This window comes from Phocoena phocoena, chromosome 11 (genome assembly GCF_963924675.1).
Source record: "Phocoena phocoena chromosome 11, mPhoPho1.1, whole genome shotgun sequence".
Taxonomy (NCBI): Eukaryota; Metazoa; Chordata; class Mammalia; order Artiodactyla; family Phocoenidae; genus Phocoena; species Phocoena phocoena.
Window position 1 is genome coordinate 15496162 of NC_089229.1, and position 20168 is coordinate 15516329.

At 36.2% G+C, this 20168-nt stretch overlaps 1 protein-coding gene across 2 annotated transcripts in view; it reads left to right on the top strand.

Moving 5' to 3' along the window:
- CRY1 (cryptochrome circadian regulator 1) overlaps nt 1–19668 on the top strand; it is a 91969-nt gene extending 72301 nt beyond the window's left edge. For both annotated transcript variants that reach the window (XM_065886674.1, XM_065886675.1), the window contains exons 3-12: nt 8528–8670; nt 10744–10928; nt 11258–11346; nt 11893–12033; nt 12116–12427; nt 13582–13733; nt 13973–14175; nt 14280–14375; nt 19418–19489; nt 19565–19668. In XM_065886674.1, coding sequence (XP_065742746.1) covers nt 8528–8670; nt 10744–10928; nt 11258–11346; nt 11893–12033; nt 12116–12427; nt 13582–13733; nt 13973–14175; nt 14280–14375; nt 19418–19489; nt 19565–19668 — 1497 coding nt within the window. The remainder of the gene's footprint in view (nt 1–8527; nt 8671–10743; nt 10929–11257; nt 11347–11892; nt 12034–12115; nt 12428–13581; nt 13734–13972; nt 14176–14279; nt 14376–19417; nt 19490–19564) is intronic.
- Nucleotides 19669–20168: the final 500 nt, after the last annotated feature.

Here is a 20168-nt window from a genome sequence, read left to right on the forward strand (position 1 = left end):
TCACCCCAGCTTTGCCCTCCCACCCCATGTCCTCAAGTCCATTTTCTGTGTCTACCTCTTTATTCCTGCCCTGCAACTAGGTTCATCAGTACCATTTTTTTTAAGATTCCATATATATGTGTTAGCATACAGTATTTGTTTTTCTGACTTCACGCTGCATGACAGTCTCTAAGTCTATCCACCTCACTACAAATGACTCAATTTCATTTCTTTTTATGGCTGAGTAATAATTCCATTGTATATATGTGCCATATCTTCTTTATCCATTCATTTGTCGATGGACATTTAGGTTGGTTCCATGTCCTGGCTATTGTAAATAGTGCTGCAATAAACATTGTGGTACATGTGTCTTTTTGAATTATGGTTTTCTCAGGGTATATGCCCAGTAGTGGGATTGCTGGGTCATATGGTAGTTCTATTTTTAGTTTTTTAAGGAACCTCCGTACTGTTTTCCATAGTGGTTGTATCAGTTTACATTCCCACCAACAGTGTGGGAGGGTTCCCTTTTCACCACACCCTTTCCAGCATGTATTGTTTCTAGATTTTTTGATAATGGCCATTCTGACTGGCATGAGGTGATACCTCATTGTAGTTTTGATTTGCATTTCTCTAATAATTAGTGATGTTGGGCATCTTTTCATGTGCCTTTTGGCCATCTGTATGTCTTCCTTGGTGAAATATCTGTTTAGGTCTTCCACCCATTTTTTAACTGGATTGTATGTTTTTTTGATATTGAGCTCCATGAGCTGTTTGTATATTTTGGAGATTAATCCTTTGTCTGTTGTTTCACTTGCAAATATTTTCTCACATACTGAGGGTTGTCTTTTTGTCTTGTTTATTTTTCCTTTGCTTGCAAAAGCTTTTAAGTTTAATTAAGTTCCATTTGTTTATTTTTGTTTTTATTTCCTTTACTCTAGGAGGTAGGTCAAAGATCTTGCAGTGGCTTATGTCAAAGAGTGTTTTTCCTATGTTTTCCTCCAAGAGTTTTATAGTGTCTGGTCTTACATTTAAGTCTTTAATCCATTTGGAGTTTATTTTTGTGTGTGATGTTAGGGAGTGTTCTAATTTCATTCTTTTACATGTAGCTATCCAGTTTTCCCAGCACCACTTATTGAAGAGGCTGTCTTTTCTCTTTGTCATAAATTAGGTGTCCATATGTGCGTGGGTTTATCTCTGGGCATTCTGTCTTGTACCATTGATCTATATTTCTGTTTTTGTGCCAGTACCATACTGTCTTGAGTACTGTAGCTTTGTGGTATAGTTTGAAGTCAGGGAGCCTGATTCCTCCAACTCCGTTTTTCTTTCTCAAGATTGCTTTGGCTATTCGAGGTCTTTTGTGTTTCCATACGAATTGTAAGATTTTTTGTTCTGATTCTGTGAAGAACGCCATTGGTAGTTTGATAGGGATTGCATTGAATCTGTAGATTGCTTTGGGTAGTATAGTCATTTTCACAGTATTGATTCTTCCAATCCAAGAACATGGTATATTTCTCCATCTGTTTATGTTATCTTTGATTTCTTTCATCAGTGTTTTATAGTTTTCTGAGTACAAGTCTTTTGCCTCCTCAGGCAGGTTCATTCCTAGGTATTTTATTCTTTTTGTTGCAGTGGTAAATGAGAGTGTTTCCTTAATTTCTCTTTCTGATTTTTCATTGTTGGTGTATAGGAATGCCAGAGATTTCTGTGCATTAATTTTGTATCCTGCAGCCTTACCAAATTCATTGATTAGTTCTAGTAGTTTTCTGGTGGCATCTTTAGCATTTTCTAGGTATAGTATCATGTCATTGGCAAACAGTGGCAGTTTTACTTCTTCTTTTCTAATTTGTATTCCTTTTATTTCTTTTTCTTCTCTGACTGCTGTGGCTAGGACTTCCAAAACTCTAATAAGAGTAATGGGAGTAGACATCCTTGTCTTGTTGAATAAGAGTAATGGGAGTAGACATCCTTGTCTTGTTCCTGATCTTAGTGGAAATGCTTTCAGTTTTTCACCATTGAATATGATGCTTACTGTGGGTTTGTCATGTATGGCCTTTACTATGTTGAGGTAGGTTCCCTCTATGCCCATTTTCTGGAGAGTTTTTATCATAAATGGGTGTTGAATTTTGTCGAAAGCTTTTTCTGCATCTATTGAGATGACCGTATGGTTTTTATTCCTTAATTTGTTAATGTGGTGTATCACATTGACTGATTTGTGTATATTGAAGAATCCTTGCATCCCTGGGATAAATCCCACTTGATCATGGTGTATCATCCTTTTAATGTATGATTGGATTCAGTTTGCTGGTATTTTGTTGAGGATTTTTGCATCTATGTTCATCAGTGATATTGGTCTATAATTTTCTTTTTTTGTAATACCTTTTTCTGGTTTTGGTATCAGGGTGATGGCGGCTTCGTATAATTAATTTGGGAGTGTTTCTCCCTCTGAAATTTTTTGGAAGAGTTTGAGAAGGATTGGTGTTAACTTTTCTCTAAATGTTTCATAGAATTCGCCTGTGAAGCCATCTGGTCCTGGACTTTTGTTTGTTGGAAGATTTTTAATTATGGTTTCAATTTCATTACTTGTGATCAGTCTGTTTATATTTTCTAATTCTTCCTGGTTCAGTCTTGGAAAATTGTACCTTTCCAAGAATTTGTCCATTTCTTTGTGGTTGTCCATTTTATTGGCATATAGTTGTTGCAGAGTCTCTTATAACCCTTTGTATTTCTGCAATGTCAGTTGTGATTTCTCCTTTTTCATTTCTTTTTTAAAATTTTATTTATTTATTTATTACCTTTGGCTGTGTTGGGTCTTTGTTGCTGTGCGTGGGCTTCCTCTAGTTGTGGCGAGTGGGTGCTGCTCTTTGTTGTGGTGCACGGGCTTCTCATTGCGGTGGCTTCTCTTGTCATGGAGCACGGGCTCTAGAGTGCAGGCTCAGTAGTTGTGGTGCACAGGCTTAGTTGCTCTGTGGCATGTGGGATTTTCCCAGACCAGAACTCAAACCTGTGTCCCCTGCATTGGCAGGTGGATTCTTAACCATTGTGCCACCAGGGAAGCCCTTCCTTTTTCATTTCTAATTTTATTGATTTACATCCTCTCCCTTTCTTCCTTGATGAGTCTGGCTAAGGGTTTATCAATTTTGTTTATCTTCTCAAAGAACCAGCTTTTAGTTTTATTGATCTTTGCTATTGTTTTCTTTGTTTCTATTTCATTTTTTTCTGCTCTGATCATTATGATTTCTTTCCTTCTACTGACTTTGGGTTTTCTTTGTTCTTCTTTCTCTAGTTGTTTTAAGTGTAGGGTTAGATTGTTTATTTGAGATGTTTCTTGTTTCTTGAGGTGAGATTGTATTGCTATAAACTTCCCTCTTAGGACTGCTTTTGCTGCATCCCATAGGTTTCGGGTCCTCGTGTTTTTGTTGTCATTTGTTTCTATGTATTTTTAAAATTTCTTCTTTGATTTCTTCAATGATTTCTTGGTTATTTAGTAGCACACTGTTTAGCTTCCATGTATTTGTGGTTTTTTTCCTGTAATTTATTTCCAATCTCATAGCGTTGTGGTCAGAAAAGGTGTATGATATGATTTCAGTTTTCCTAAATTTTCCAAGGCTTAATTTGTGACCCAAGATGTGATCTATTCTGGAGAAGTTCCATATGCACTTGAGAAGAAAGTATATTCTGCCACTTTTGGGTGGAGTGTTCTATAAATATCAGTTAGATATATCTGGTCTATTGTATCATTTAAAGCTTGTGTTTCCTTATTTATTTTCTGTTTGGATTATCTGTCCATTGGTGTAAGTGGGGTGTTAAAGTCCCCTGCTATTGTGTTACTGTCGATTTCTCCTTTCAGGGTTGTTAGCATTTGTCTTATGTATTGAGGTGCTCCTGTGTTGGAGCATAAACATTTATAATTGTTATATCTTCTTCTTGGATTGATCCTTTGATCATTTTGTAGTGTCCCTCCTTTCCTCTTGTAACAGTCTCTATTTTATCTGATACGAGTATTGCTACCCAGCTTCTTGATTTCCATTTGCATGGAATATCTTTCTCCATCCCTTCACTTTCAGCCTGTATGTGTCCCTAGGTCTGAAGTGGGCCTCTTTTAGACAGCATGTATATGGGTCTTGTTTTTGTATCTATTTAGCCAGTCTCTGTCTTTTGGTTGGGGCATTTAGTACATTTATGTTCAAGGTTATGATCGATATGTATGTTCCTATTACCATTTTCTTAATTGTTTTGGATTTGTTTTTGTGGATCTTTTTCTTCTCTTGTGTTTCCCACCTAGAGAAATTTCTTTAGCATTTGTCGTAAAGCTGGTTTGGTGGTGCTGAATTCTCTTAGCTTTTGCTTGTCTGAAAAGCTTTTGACTTCTCCATCGAATCTGAATGAGAGCCTTGCTGGGTAATCTTGGTTGTAGGTTTTTCTCTTTCATCACTTTAAGTATATCCTGCCACTCCCTTCTGGCCTGTAGAGTTTCTGCTGAAAAATCAGCTGATAACCTTATGGGGATTCCTTTGTATGTTAGTTTTTGTTTTTCCCTTGCTGCTTTTAATATTTTTTCTTTGAATTTAATTTTTGTTAGTTTGATTAATATGTGTCTCGGTGTGTTTTTCCTACAGTTTATCCTGTATGGGACTCTCTGTGCTTCCTGGGCTTGGGTGACTATTGCCTTTCCCATGTTAGGGAAGTTTTCAACTATAATCTCTTCAGATATTTTCTCAGAGCCTTTCTTTTTCTTCTACTTCTGGGACCCCTATGATCCGAATGTTGGTTCATTTAGTGTTGTCCCAGAGGCCTCTGAGATTGTCTTCAATTCTTTTCATTCTTTTTTCTTTATTCAGCTTCTCAGCAGTTATTTCCACCCTTTTGTCCTCCAGCATACTTATTCGTTCTTCTTCCTCAGTTATTCTGCTATTGATTCCTTCTAGTGTATTTTTCATTTCAGTTATTGTGTTGTTCATCTGTTTGTTTGTTCTTTTAGATCTTTGTTAAACATTTCTTGTATTTTCTCAATCTGTACCTCCTTTCTATTTCCGAGATTCTGGATTATCTTTACTATCATTACTCTGAATTCTTTTTCAGGTAGATTGCCTATTTCCTCTTCATTTATTTGGTCTTGTAGGTTTTTACCTTGCTCCTTAATCTGTGACATATTTTTTTGCCATCTCATTTTTTTTTTTTTTTTATGAGTGGGATTGTGTTCCTTTCTTACTGGTTGTTTGGCTGAGGCTTCCAACACTGGAGTTTGTAGGCTATTGGGTAGAGCTGGGTCTTGGTGCTGAGATGAGGAACTCCATGAGACCTCCTCACTCGGATGAATATTCCCTGGGGTCTGAGATTCTCTGTTAGTCCAGTGGTTCGGACTCAGAGTTCCCACCACAGGAGCTTCAGCCTGTCCCCAGGCTCGTGAACCAAGATCCTGCAAACCTCCTGGGGCAGCAAAAAAAATAAAAAGATAAAAAATAACAAAGTAAAAAATAAAATTAGACTAGGAAACTAAGGGATATTTTAGGAAGAATATAAAAGTAAAAATATAGATGAATCAACAACGAGAAGGTACATCAGTACCACAGTAGTAAAAAAGAGGAGGAGGGAAAAGAACAAAAATAGTGGGGGTGCCAGGAGAGGCCTTGGCTCTGGAGGGCGGGGCCTAAGCAAGGGCAAGGTTTGATGGTGGGCCAGGCCAATGCACAGGACCCACAGGGCTGGAAAAGGCCGTGGGGGGTGGAGCTTAGGCTCAAGAAACAGAAGGGGCCCAGGCATGCCCCCAACCCCTGGTCTCAGAGGTCAGGGGACCTCACCTGGGAGCCCAGCAGGCTTCCTGGGCTCGAGTGGGTGGGGCAAATGCCCTCCTCTCCTGTCCTGCTCCTCTTGTCTGGGAGGGCCCCTGCCGCCTGCCTCTCCTGATCTCCCCGGCCTCCCTCCTATGCCCCCAAGGACCTGTGCAGCCTGGAGGGGGCTTTGGAGGGCAGGGGACTGGCCTGGGAGCTCAGCAGGCTCCCGGGGCCTGAGTGGGCGGAGCTATCACCCTCCGCCTCTCTCCCGCTCCTCCCAGATGGCCCCTCCCGCCTGCCTCTCCTGATCTCTCTGGCCTCCCTCCTACTACTCCAAGGACCCATGCTGTCTGGAGGGGGCTTTGGAAGGCAGAGGATTGACCTAGGAGCTCAGCAGGTTCCCTGGCCCGAGGGGCAGGGCTATCGCCCTCTGCTTCTCTCCCACTCCTCCTTCCTGCCTCTCCTGATCTCCCTGGCCTCAGGGGCCCTGATCCTGTCTGACCTCCACTTCTCCGACCCCCTCAGTCCCCCTACATCCTACCGGTTCACTTTCAGGTTCCTCCTGTCTCCTTTGGCATCAGAGTCCACCACCAGCGGCCGTCAGGCACCCTAGTTGTGGGGAGATGCTAACTCCTCGTCTTTCCACACTGCCATCTTGACTCTGCCCTGAATACTTTTAATGTTTGGGGAATCTTCTCTTCCCTAGCTTTTCATTTTTTTTCTGGAGAGATGTTCACTAATTTATCCCCAGGGAAGAAGTGAATGATCTCACTGGTGAGCTAATAGGAGTTAGGTGAGTATCACTCATATCATACCTTTTTGCCTATTCAGTTGCAGAGAGCACTTATCCTAGTCCCTTCTTCCATGTAATAAATTTTATAGGGGCAGCCCACACTGCAAGGAAGGTGCTACTTATCATTGGGTAGCTAAATCTGTTTAATTTAGGGGTAAAAAATTAGCAAACTTATCTGTTCTTAAACATAACATGTTTTCTCCAATTTACTAGTAATGTGGTCTATATATATATATATATATATATATATATATATATATATGTATATATATTTAAATTGAAGTATAGTTGATTTACAATATTGTGTTAATTTCTGCTATACAGCAAAGAGATTCAGTTATACATATATACATTCTTTTTATATATTATTTTCCATTATGGTTTATCATAGGATATTGAATATAGTTCTCTGTGCTATACAGTAGGACCTTGTTGTTTATCCATTCTATGTATAATAGCCTACTTCTGCTAACCCCAACCTCCTACTCCATCCTTCCCCCCAACCTCCTCCCCCTTGGCAACCACAAGGTTGTTCTCTATGTCCATGAGTCTGTTTCTGTTTCATAAGTTCATTTGTGTCATATTTTAGATTCCATGTAAAAGAGATATCATGTGGTATTTGTCTTTCTCTTTCTGACTTACTTCACTTAGTATGATAATCTCTAGTTGCATCCATGTTGCTGCAAATGGCATTATTTCATTCTTTATGGCTGAGTAGTATTCTGTTGTATATATGTACCACATCTTCTTTATCCATTCATTTGTCAGTGGACATTAGGTTGTTTCCATGTCTTGGCTATTGTGAATAGTGCTGCTATGAACATGGGGTGCATGTATCTTTTTTAATTAGAGTTTTGTCTGGATGTATGCCCAGGAGTGCCACTGCTGGATCATATGATAATTCTATTTTTAGTTTTCTGAAGAAACCTTCATGCTGTTTTCCATAGTGGCTGTACCAACTTACATTCCTACCAGCAGTATAGGAGGATTCCCTTTCCTCCATATCCTCTCCAGCATTTGTAGACTTTTTAGTGATGGCCATCTGACCATCAGAATCAGTGCAAAGTGTTACCTCATTGTAGTTTAGATTTATATTTCTCTAATTATTAGCGATGTTGAGCACCTTTTCATGTGCCTGTTGGCCATTTGTATTTCTTCTTTGGAGGAATGTCTATTTAGGTCTGCTGCCCATTTTTTAATTGGGTTATTTGGGTTTTTTTCTGTTGAGTTGTATGAGCTGTTTCTATTAAGCCCTTGTTAGTTGCATTATTTGCAAATATTTTCTCCCACTCTGTAGGTTATCTTTTCATTCTGTTTATGGTTTCCTTTGCTGTGCAAAAGCTTGTAAGTTTCATTAGGTCCCATTTGTTTATTTTTGTTTTTATTTCAGTTGCCTTGGGAGACTGTGTGATCTATATTTTTACCTTTAGTTTTCTGACTTATATTCCCTTCCTTTTCAAAAAGGAAAAAGGGGAGGGAGTGTTATTGACTTGTTCTAAATTCCAACATTTACTAACTAAAAACTAAATATTTATTTGTCAAAAAAATCATAGAATTAAATTACAAACTATTTAGGAAAAAAAGTGACACAGGTGATAGAGAAGGTTTGCTATCATTAAAATATAAGGAGCTCTTACAAATCCTTAAGAGAAAAATTAACTGCGATAGAAACCCAAGAAAACGTAAGCTGCAACCCACAAAGTAAGAAATATACAAATGGCTAGTAATAATGACAGCTATCATTCACTGAGGACTTACTATGTACTATGTCCTAAACAATGTATATGCATTGACTCATTTAATCTTTCAGCAACTTGGTAACATGTTATTTTTTTCCATTTTACCATGACAAACACTTATATATAGTGTTTGTTATATACTAGGTAGCATTGGAGCTTTTCACTTTTTTCCATCCTATGTCATTATAATAGAAAAACTAATTGTTAAAATTTATGTATGTTTTTGCCCCTTTCTTTTATTTTAGGAATGGAACATTACTAAACTTTCAATTGAATATGATTCTGAGCCCTTTGGAAAGGAACGAGATGCAGCTATTAAGAAACTGGCTACTGAAGCTGGGGTAGAAGTAATTGTACGAATTTCACATACATTATATGACCTAGACAAGTAAGTTTTTTTAATGGTAAAATACATATAATATTTTTCATCTTAACCACTTTTAAGTGTATATTTCAGTGGTTTTAAGTACATAGAAAATGTACTGTGGGAATATACTGTGGGACTAGTTTATAAAGTGGAAATAAAAACATACATAATAGACTTGTGGTAGAATTAAGTGAATATATGTCAAACCTGTAGCATTTTATTTAACCTCTGTGATTTTTGTTTACCCAGTGACAGATACCAAAATTACAGACATAAGTACATAAGATAAACATACTCAGAATTTCAATTTCAAAACTATTAAAAGCATCACACAGTTATCTTTGACTGTTCTAACTCAGCCTACTAACTTACCTTTCTGGGCTCTTAGCAATGTTAATTTTATAGTCTCTATGACATACATAGCCACAAACTGCCTTGATATATTTTACATGATTGTCATAAGTTATTTTATTTTATGTGTGTATATCTAGTCTCTGGATTTTAAGTCCATATGCAAATTTTATGTAATATTACATAGTCTTCTGAACAATGGTATAATATCTTATTTCTCAAAGTATATTTCCTGGACTATCAGTTTTTGGTGATGCTTTGTCCAACAAAGATTCCATGGTCAAGTTTAAAGTTAGAAAGCTTTATATGCTGTTAAGATTTGAAGGTTCATAAGATTTGATAACATTAACCTTTAGCGTACTATCATCCTTACAAGTGCTGAAATCTCACAATTTACATACCTTTTAAATTATTTTACTTTTTTATTTTCACATTTTGTCAAGTTAATAAAACTAATTCTGTAAGTAACACGACAAGCTAGTTAATTTTATTCCAAGTGTATCAAAATATTGTGGTTCGATTCAGTCAAGGGTCTTACTTGATATTAAGCCAGAAGTCATATATCCTTCGATAATAAACTTGCCTTCTAGTTTACCAGATTTCTTAACTTTAGAGAGCTGATAGCAAGGAGGCAAAACAAGATAAGAGCAATTGCTTTAAGTGGGAAACTCAGTGTTGTGCATAAAATTGGAATGTTTGTTAGATTGAGTGTGAGTATTTACCACATATAATCCATCATATAAAAATGTAACATATAGAAAACATTTTTTGTAAGATTTTTATTCTGCTTCTGTTATGTAATTAGCAGTGTCCTCAGTAGTGCCATTGTAGTATCATTATAGTGGACAAATTTCATTATGACCCTATATATAAACTCAAAGTATTACACCAAAGCAAAATTACTAAAAGCAGAGAGCATAGTTTTTATGGTGGTTACTTTCTGTATGTACAACTGATACATAATTATATGTGGTATAATGAAAACTGTACTATATTTGGATTAAGAAAACCTTGATTTGCTATTTATTAGTTATGTGACCTTGACTATTAAATTCTCTTGAGGCTTCAGTTGCTGATGCATAAAACGATAGAGTTGGATTTTACCAATAATTTTTTACTAAGGCTAAATGCTAGTAAGCAAATGGCCATAGTGAAAAAGAATAATTGGTATTTCCAAATTGTGTCTAATTCAGACTACCATTGGTAAGACTTATCTTTCCTTTTAGTATTACTTAATTGAGAAATTAGTGATCAGAATTAAATATAAAATATATACATGAGATACGTATGCTGACATTTAACAAAAACATGAGCACAATAGAAAATAGCAAGTGATTATCATGACAGTAAAATAGAATCCTAATTAATGAGACTTGCTGATTGCTCCTTGGTATAATATTGGCCTGGTTTAGTTTTTATTGATGATTAAGAGATTCTTTGAGCTGTGTTGTGGTATGTTTTTATATTTCCATATATATTATTTTTTGTTTTTGCCTTTAGGCTTATTTAGCCACTTGTTTTTCCACTCATAGGTGCTTAATTCCCTTTGTCTTAAAAGTTTTGATATTTGCATACACTATATTTTTGATACCTAGCAGATGTCTATAAAATGAAGAGAATGATTTTTAGATTTGTTAATTATTTTAACAAGTTTCTTGGTCCTTAAGCCTTTTCAGAATTTATCAATCAAAATGTATTGTCCTTTTTTTAATACTAACAGCATTTTACTAACTTTTGTAATAGGATCATAGAACTAAATGGTGGACAACCACCTCTTACTTATAAAAGATTCCAGACTCTCATCAGCAAAATGGAACCACTAGAGATACCAGTAGAGACAATTACTTCAGAAGTGATAGAAAAGTGCACAACTCCTCTGTCTGATGACCATGATGAGAAATATGGAGTCCCTTCACTGGAAGAACTAGGTAGGTGTAAACGGTAATACATGTGGAGCTTAAGAGTTAATAAACCATTCAGAAAAATCCCACTTCTAATTTGTCATGTAAAGTATTTTGCACTAAAAGGGAAAGAAAGGAGAAAAAAGAAAAGAAACTCTGAAACTAAGAAGTGATAAATCTGTGCATTATTTATGTGTTCTATAAATATGTGGTCTATCTGTTATCACCTTAAAATGTACATCTTAAAGAACAGAGACCATGTTATATATCATCTATTTTTGAGGACCTATCCAGGGCTGTCATTTCATTTTTATGCTACTGTCAATTTTTTTTCTTTTCTTTTCTTTTTTTTTTAGGTTTTGATACAGATGGCTTATCTTCTGCAGTGTGGCCAGGTGGAGAAACTGAAGCACTTACACGTTTGGAAAGGCATTTGGAAAGAAAAGTATGATAATACAGATGATGTTTATATTGCCAAACTGGCATTTTAAAAATAATTTCATTCTTTTTTAAAAACAAAAAAATACACTGTTGAAAAAGAAGGATTGAGAGAAATAGTTAAAATAGAACAATCCTAATTGTTTGAAAATTAACAACTATCTCTTCATTTAAATACCCTTCTTCCTCCTCTTCTGATTATTTCCTCTTTAGCTACTATCAATACTACCCCTTCTATTCTTTCTTTGTAAGCTGGTATCTGATGACTATAACTTTGAAGCTAGGATAGAGTTCTTTTATTTCATATTTTTCTCAGTGTCAGAGAGACAGATTGAAGGTGCTCTCAGCCTTATGTTAGGAATTTACTGCATGAGGATGGCTAAAACAAAAGAATGATCCCTTTTATCTTGCTTGTTTTTTATTAAAATCTGTCATTTGTGGCTAGAAAAATGATATTTTCCAAGCCCTATGTAACTTTTAAAAAAATCTCAACTTTAAACAATCTTTTAAAATGGAAAAGGCAATTAGCATAATTTTCTCTGTGTGTTTTCAGGCTTGGGTGGCAAACTTTGAAAGACCTCGAATGAATGCGAATTCCCTGCTTGCTAGCCCTACTGGACTCAGTCCTTATCTCCGATTTGGTTGTTTGTCATGTCGACTGTTTTACTTCAAACTGACAGATCTCTACAAAAAGGTATTTTCTGGAACTGGAGCTTATTTTTCAAAATACTTTTTTCTTAAATTGCTGATAATACTTCTTTGCTTTTTAATCTTAGGTAAAAAAGAACAGTTCCCCTCCCCTTTCCCTTTATGGGCAACTGTTATGGCGTGAATTTTTCTATACAGCAGCAACAAGTAATCCACGCTTTGACAAAATGGAAGGAAATCCCATCTGTGTTCAGATTCCTTGGGATAAGAATCCTGAGGCTTTAGCGAAATGGGCAGAAGGACGGACAGGCTTTCCATGGATTGATGCCATCATGACACAGCTTCGTCAGGAGGGTTGGATCCATCATTTAGCCAGACATGCAGTTGCTTGCTTCCTGACACGAGGTGACCTGTGGATTAGTTGGGAAGAAGGAATGAAGGTAAGTGTTCTTCCAACTAATGTAGTATGGCCTTATTCTGAAGAACTCTATACCTTTATAAAACAATTCCTAAAAATTGTCTGCTGTGTAGATTCATTTATAGTCTAATTTTTTCAATAGAAAAGCATTTAATTCTCATCATACAGACACACTTTTGGGGAGCAGAATGGCATAATCAGATAGGAGAACTGGTGAAAAGTGGTTCAGTTAACCTGAAGTCATTTCAATGGCTAAATCAGCCTAGCCATCAAGGGAGCTGTAAGGTTTAATACTCTGGACTTATTGGGTCAATATATATTTATAGGTGATCATTTCTGTCACATAAAGGATTCATCTGAGTTCTTAGAAATAGCAAATTTGTTTTATAAATTTTAAGCTATAAATCATTTCATCTCACTTCAATACCATAGCTTTTTAGTCATAATTATATTATGTAATGTGAAGCATACAACATTTTGTGACATCTTTTGGTTATATATAATAGGACTTAAATATATATTTTACCTTCCTGCCTATATCATAAATTTCCCCTATCCAAAGACCATTTCTGATCCTATGTTTTTTTACATCTCCTGTATTTCCTAGTACAAAGTTGTGCATGAGGTAGATGTACAGCACACAACGAATTTATAAAAAATAATTTAATTCTATTTCTCTTTTGGATCAAGGAATCCCAAATTTAAACTGTATAATACTACTGAATTTTTAAAGGTCATTTGTATTTGATTGCTCCCATTATGTAGGCCAATGTACTAAGCTTCTAAGTTTTTGTTGGTGGTTTATTTGGTAGCATTTTTGCATTCTTGAAAGTGTTTACTGCTTTTTCTTCCAGTTTTTTAATCTTCTCATATCCCATCTTATCCTTTTAAATTGGTGACTTTAATAACTTTTACTCTCCCCTCTTCCAGTAACACTGCAAAGATTAGAATAGTAAATTCTATTCAGAAATCTATATATTACTAATATGTTTCTTTCCCTGAAATAACTCATTATAGAATAGAACACAGACAAGGAAGCTAACTTTGGAATGTTTAATTTTACAGCTCTGTGCTAGATTTTCTTGCCTTGACTTTTGATCTACAGAGACCTGGAAAAATGCTTGCTTTGAGAACTATGTGTGTGCAAACTAATTGTGATTACTGTTACTTCCGAAGGTATTTGAAGAATTATTACTTGATGCAGATTGGAGCATAAATGCTGGAAGTTGGATGTGGCTGTCTTGTAGTTCCTTTTTCCAACAGTTTTTTCACTGCTATTGCCCTGTTGGTTTTGGTAGGAGAACAGATCCCAATGGAGACTATATCAGGTAAATCAAGAATGATTATTATTCAGTTTGGAATAGATAATCTAGGAAGAACTTTTCATGTTTAAGCAACATGAAAAGTGGGTATTCCCCACTCATCATGGGCAGCAGGGATGAGCAGAAGGGTAACAAATCATTTAAATGGTATTGATTTGATTTTGGTCATTCATAGCTAATAAATAGTTTGTTATAATTTGCTTATAGTTCATTATATTAATAATTTTTCTTCCTTCTCCCAAAAGACGTTATTTGCCTGTCCTAAGAGGCTTCCCTGCAAAATATATCTATGATCCCTGGAATGCACCAGAAGGTATTCAAAAGGTAGCCAAATGTTTGATAGGAGTTAATTACCCTAAACCAATGGTGAACCATGCTGAGGCAAGCCGTTTGAATATTGAGAGGATGAAACAGATCTATCAGCAGCTTTCACGATACAGAGGACTAGGTATGTCAGTAAATGCCTTTGATTTGTTTCTTTGGCAGCTGTTTATGTACCCATCCTTGAACTTGATCTTGATCATAACTTAATAGGAAATTTTTTCCCTTTAGGTCTTCTTGCATCAGTGCCATCTAATCCTAATGGGAATGGAGGCCTCATGGGGTATTCTCCTGGAGAAAATATCCCAGGTTATAGCAGCAGTGGAAGTAAGTGAAAAGGAAATTTCTGCACTTAGTAACATAAAGAGATTAATTATAAATATATTGTTTATCGTACCTCACTATAATATGTTTTTTAAAATCTATCTTTAAATTGTGTAATAGGTTCCTTGTACACATGCATACATGTACATATACATACACACATACCCTCACTCCATTAGTGACATTTTAGAGATAGAAACATCATTATATATAGTGGAATTGGGTCAAGGTAAAGATCTTCTTGCAAACTGAATGAGGTTAGCAATTTTTAAGGATAAAATGAAACTGAAATGTTATATATTCAGAATGGTCATTATTTTTTACTCCCTTTTAAGTATATATCAGCTATAAGGTAATTAGTTAAGAAGGTCAGAGGCCCTGTGAATGTGGCCAAAAGATTTATCACGCACATGCATAGGGCCTCTAGTCCTTTTGCACATGAGTTTTTTCTTACAAAGCCTGGTCTATAATGGTTTTCTTTGTGATATATATAGTTAGTTGCCACATATGTTCTTAATATGTGTCAAGAAGTCAGTATGTATTAGAAATTTGAATCATATCAATTTTCAAAGGTTCTAACCAAAAATAGCATGAAGCTAATTAATTTGATTAAAAACAAGCCTGAATGGCTGGACTTATTACTTTCTGTTTGGTCATGTAAGGGGATAAAAACATCCATATTCTAAATTCTAAAACGTCATTTTGTGGTTTAGAAATAAGGTTTTTCTGGTATTTCAGTTATAGGTAGTAAAATAAATAATTCTGCATGGTTACTAAAAGGCAAAAAAAAAAAAAAAACACCAAGCCTGCATTAGAGGAATGCTTATTTTTTTTAAAAAAAAGAAGTCAGCTATTCAAAATTTGATATTAAGAATAACACCTTTAACAAGTTGAACCTTTCTGAATTCAGAAATATTTTGCATACTTTTGAGAGCATCAGCAATTAGCTTAAGGAGAAAGGAACGAAAGCACTCATATCTTGACTGCCTACTTTGTGCCTAAGTATGAGGGGATTTTGGCCACATACTCACAATAACCTTGAGGGGTGGTGGTAGGCTTCTCATTTTATGATTGGGAAAATTAGCCTAGAAGAGTTAGGTAACTTAACCAAGATCCCACAGTTAGTTAAGTAGTTGAGCTAAGATTCAGATCCAAGTCTAACTAGTCCTAAAGTTCATACTCTTTCCTGTATCACTGGGTCTCCCCTGCAAATGTAATGCCAAATGTAGTGTTCATAAGACAAAATATTTTATTACTGAAATGTGTTTCACCTGCATTCAAATTGTTGCTAATGATGGCAGTGTACTTCAAAAATGTTCTTTCTCAGTGTCTCCTACAATTTGAAGTAAACTTTAACAAGGTAGCATTTCAAAAGTTCTATCAGATTTATTATGCAGTTCACAGACTGCCTCTTTTGCCCACACATGAGTTTGAGGGACAGAAGTTCTGTGAAGCAGTGAGATAACAAGCAGGTGGCAGAGGGTGGAAAGCAACAGACTCCAGTTACCTAGCTAATGGATAATGGTGGTACATACTGTTTCTTAGTCCAAATCTGTATTTATCTGCAAAACTAACCATGTTAGCAAGTTAAACTGGAATAATTTTGCTTCACAAATTTATAAACATGATGTTTTGTGATAGGATTAATAAATCTTGAAAGTAGTCTAATCATGTAAATATTTGCCTATAACACACTTTGTAGCTAGGTGCTTAGAGGCTTTCAAAAGACATAGAAGACATAAAAGCTACATAGAGCTTAGAGTCTAAATGGGGGTGTGGAAGGGGTTAAAAATAATGAAAAAAGTGATAAATTGTAAGACACTGCCTCCTCATGCAATAGGAAAAAAGGGAGTTGAAGGAACTAGGAAACTTTTCTTAGAAGATGGTGGGGCACTTCCCTGGTGGTGCAGTGGTTAAGAATCTGCCTGCCAGCGCAGGGAACATGGGTTCAAGCCCTGGTCAGGGAAGATCCCACACGCTGTGGAACAACTAAGCTGGTGCGCCACAATTACTGAGCCTGTGCTCTGGAGCCCGTGAGCCACAACTACTGAGCCCGTGTGCCACAACTACAGAAGCCCACATGCCTAGAGCCCGTGCTCCACAACAAGAGAAGCCACCGCAATGAGAAGCCCATGGACCACAATGAAGAGCATCCCCCACTCACCACAGCTAGAGAAAGCCCGCACACAGCAACAAAGACCCAATGCAGCCAAAAATAAATAAATTTTAAAAAAAAATTTTTTTTAAAAGAAGAAGATGGTGGGGTGGGTAGCATTTAAGTATGCAGATGGAGAGAGCATTGTAGACCTGAAAATGGGAGTGATTATGGCAAGATCCTTAGGATACTATGCTGTTAAGAATTTCTCCCCTCAGGTTTCTGTTCCATTTGAAAGGACTTACATGGGGACTTCCCTGGTGGCGCAGTGCTTAAGAATCTGTCTGCCAATGCAGGGGACATGGGTTCGATCCTTGGTCCTGGAAGATCCCACATACCACAGAGCAGCCAAGCCCACACGCCACAACTACTGAAGCCCGCATGCTGCAACTACTGAGCCTGCGTGCTGCAACTACAGAAACCGGCACACCTAGAGCCAGCACTTCACAACAAGAGAAGCCACCGCAACGAGAAGCCCACGCACTGCAACAAAGAGTAACTTGCGCTCACCGCAACTAGAGAAAGCCTGTGCGCAGCAATGAAGACCCAACGCAGCCAAAAAATAAATTAAAAAAAATTTTTTAATTCTAGAAAGGACTATACTTCAGAAGCGTATCCCTTAATGCCCCATACTTACCCTATTCATAGGCTTTTATTTACAGTGTCTTAAAGGCATTTCAAAGGGCAAGATTCTTTATGATTTAAGTTTTTTAATGACTGTGCAAAAATTCTTAATCTCTGCATTAAGCAATCTCTGCATTTTTGTCCTCTCATTTTTGTAGACTTTGTGCTCAGGAAAGGAATAAACTAACATACATAGATGTCTTGAGGTATTTTTGTTCTTATAATAAAGCAGACTACTAAAATTTTTTCTATTATAAAATACCTGTTCAGCATTATTAGTTATTGGGGAAATGCAAATTAAAACTACTAAGAGATAGGACTTCACACCCACTTAGGGTGACCAGTTATCACTGATTGCCTGGCATTGAGGAGATTCTTGGGACACAGGACTTTCCATGCTAACACTTGAAGAGTCCCAAACTGGGATGAGTTGGTCACCCTATAACCACTAGAGTGGTTGAAATAAAAAAGACAGACAGTAACAAGCGTGTGGAGGATGTGAGTGAAGAAACCGGAACGCTCATACATTGCTGAGAGGTAGGGTGTAAAACAGTGAAGCCATTTTGGGAAGCAGTTTGGCAGTTTCTTAAAAGCTAAACATAAATTTAACATACAGCCCAGAAATTCCATTCCTAAGTATCTATCCAAAAGAAGTGAAAATATGTCTACACAGAGACTTATATGTGAATGTTTATAATAGCTTTATTCATGATAGTCAAAGTGGAGTATATCCATACAATGGAATATTAATTCATAAAAAGGAACAAAATGCTGATATATGCTACAACATGGATAAATCTCAAAAATATTATGTTAAGTTAAAGAAGCCAGACACAAAAGACCACATGCTGCATGATTCCACTTATATGAACTAGTGAGAAAAGTCATGTTTTTAAAAGAGAAATTAGATTAGTGCCTACCTTAGGCTTATAGGTAGGAATGGAGAATGAAAGCAAATGGACATGAGGGATCTTTTGGATGTGATGAAAGTGTTCTAAAGCTGGATTATGCTGGTGATTACACAACTCTGTAAATTAACTAAAAATTATTGAACTGTACCCTTAAAAGAGTTGAATTTTATGGTATATAAATTATTCCTCAAAACTGCTTTAAAAAACTATTCACTATAGACAGTTTAGAAAATTCAGAAAAATAGAAAATAACAATAAAAATCAAATAAATACGATAATTGAAAAATGTATTTGTTGAAGTATTTTTAATTGTAAAATATGCACAATATAAAATTTAGCATTTTAACCATTTTAAATATACAATTCAGTGGAATTAAGTACCTTCACATTATTTTGTGAAGATTTCAGTAGAGTTGTGCAAAGATGCATGATGACAAGTATCGCTACTAGGGGAAGCCCTGATGATGGTAAGACCAGTAGCAGCACCATTCAGCGGTGAATTTGCCACAGTCCAGAGTCTGGCCTTCAGCCTTACAAGTCTAAAGCCTGAACGTTTGCTATAATTAGTGGTGAACATTCTGTGAATGACAGACTAGAAATTTTAAAATCATATGAATTAAAATATCAACAGGGAACATTAGTTTATTAGCTTATGGTGGAAATATTCCTTTCCAGAAGTCCTCATCCTTGATCAGGGCATTCACTTTCCCAATTTTGAGTACCCGAAAAGCTGAATTCTTTATCCAGAGAAATGTGATAAGTATGAAGTTACACTAAAAATAAGTAGATTGTCTTGTTCGGGCCATCATGCAACCACTCCTAGGGGTAGGATCCTCATATTTTTCCATAATGTTTTCTCTAGAATCTACTCTTCTGTGCTAACCCATTCTCCTATAACATTTTTTCTTTTTAGGAGAGTTGATACAATTTTACAGGCTAGGTAACTGCTCCTTTGTTTAACTCTCATCTGGCAGGACCTTATTCCCTTACTGTATCTCCAAGGACATATGTTTTAGATAGGGGCTGAGGGAGGAGGAGGTGAAGGAAGGATGTATATCTCACTGATGCCCTATGTTTTGACTTCATGATCAAGTGTCTAATTGTCATCCAGTAAAGAAGTGTTTTTTAGAAAATGATTATCAGTGATTTTGCTCTTGAACAGTCAACATTTCTATGACCCTAAATTTAAGGACAAGTTAAGTTTTCCTGATTTGGGTATGAGTTTTGGTTCATATGAAGGGTTGTGGATTAATCCTAAAACGCACAATACAAATACTAAAAATTAGATTTGTAATCGTAATACATACAACTTGAAATTAGTTTAAGTAATTTTACTATGTTTAACATACTAACAGGTTGCACTCCAGGGAGTGGTATTTTACATTATGCTCATGGAGATAGTCAGCAAACTCACCTATTAAAGCAAGGTAAGAATGTAGCATTCAAGCATACTCTTCTTCTCACCTTTCTTATCTTAAACATACATTTTTTTAAATGTGTAGGAAGAAGCTCCACGTGCACTGGTCTCAGCAGTGGGAAACGTCCTAGTCAGGAAGAGGACACACAGAGTATTGGTCCTAAAGTCCAGAGACAGAGCACTAACTAGGTAAATATTTTAGAGCTTTATTTCTTGCTTTAGCGGAGTGTATAATCAACATAAATTAATATAATTTCCAAAATGGAGCTAATCTCTATTTTCAAACCAGAGAATCTGAGGCATAAATTTTTCAGTGATTGTTACAAAATCAGTTAATTCTTAGACAAGAGAAATGTATCTGTAGTGGACAAAGTGCTGTACTCAGTTTTATGGTCCTCTGAACTGATGATCTTCAAATTTGAAAAGCTTATGATGTCATGCTCAGGTTTTTCCTCGGAAAAAGCCATCCTTTTCATTTCCTTCCTGTGTGACCAGGAGTCTAAAACAATTAAAGTGACTTTTTTATTTTAGTGGTATTAATATAATCCCCTTATGAAAATTTCCCCAAATCTTCTCTTGATTTTATAAATTTATTTATTGTGATACTTCTAAAATCTAAATTATTTCCAGTTTGGGAATAGTTTAAGTCTTTTTAAAATGTTGGCCCTTTTTGGAAGTGTCAGAAAGCC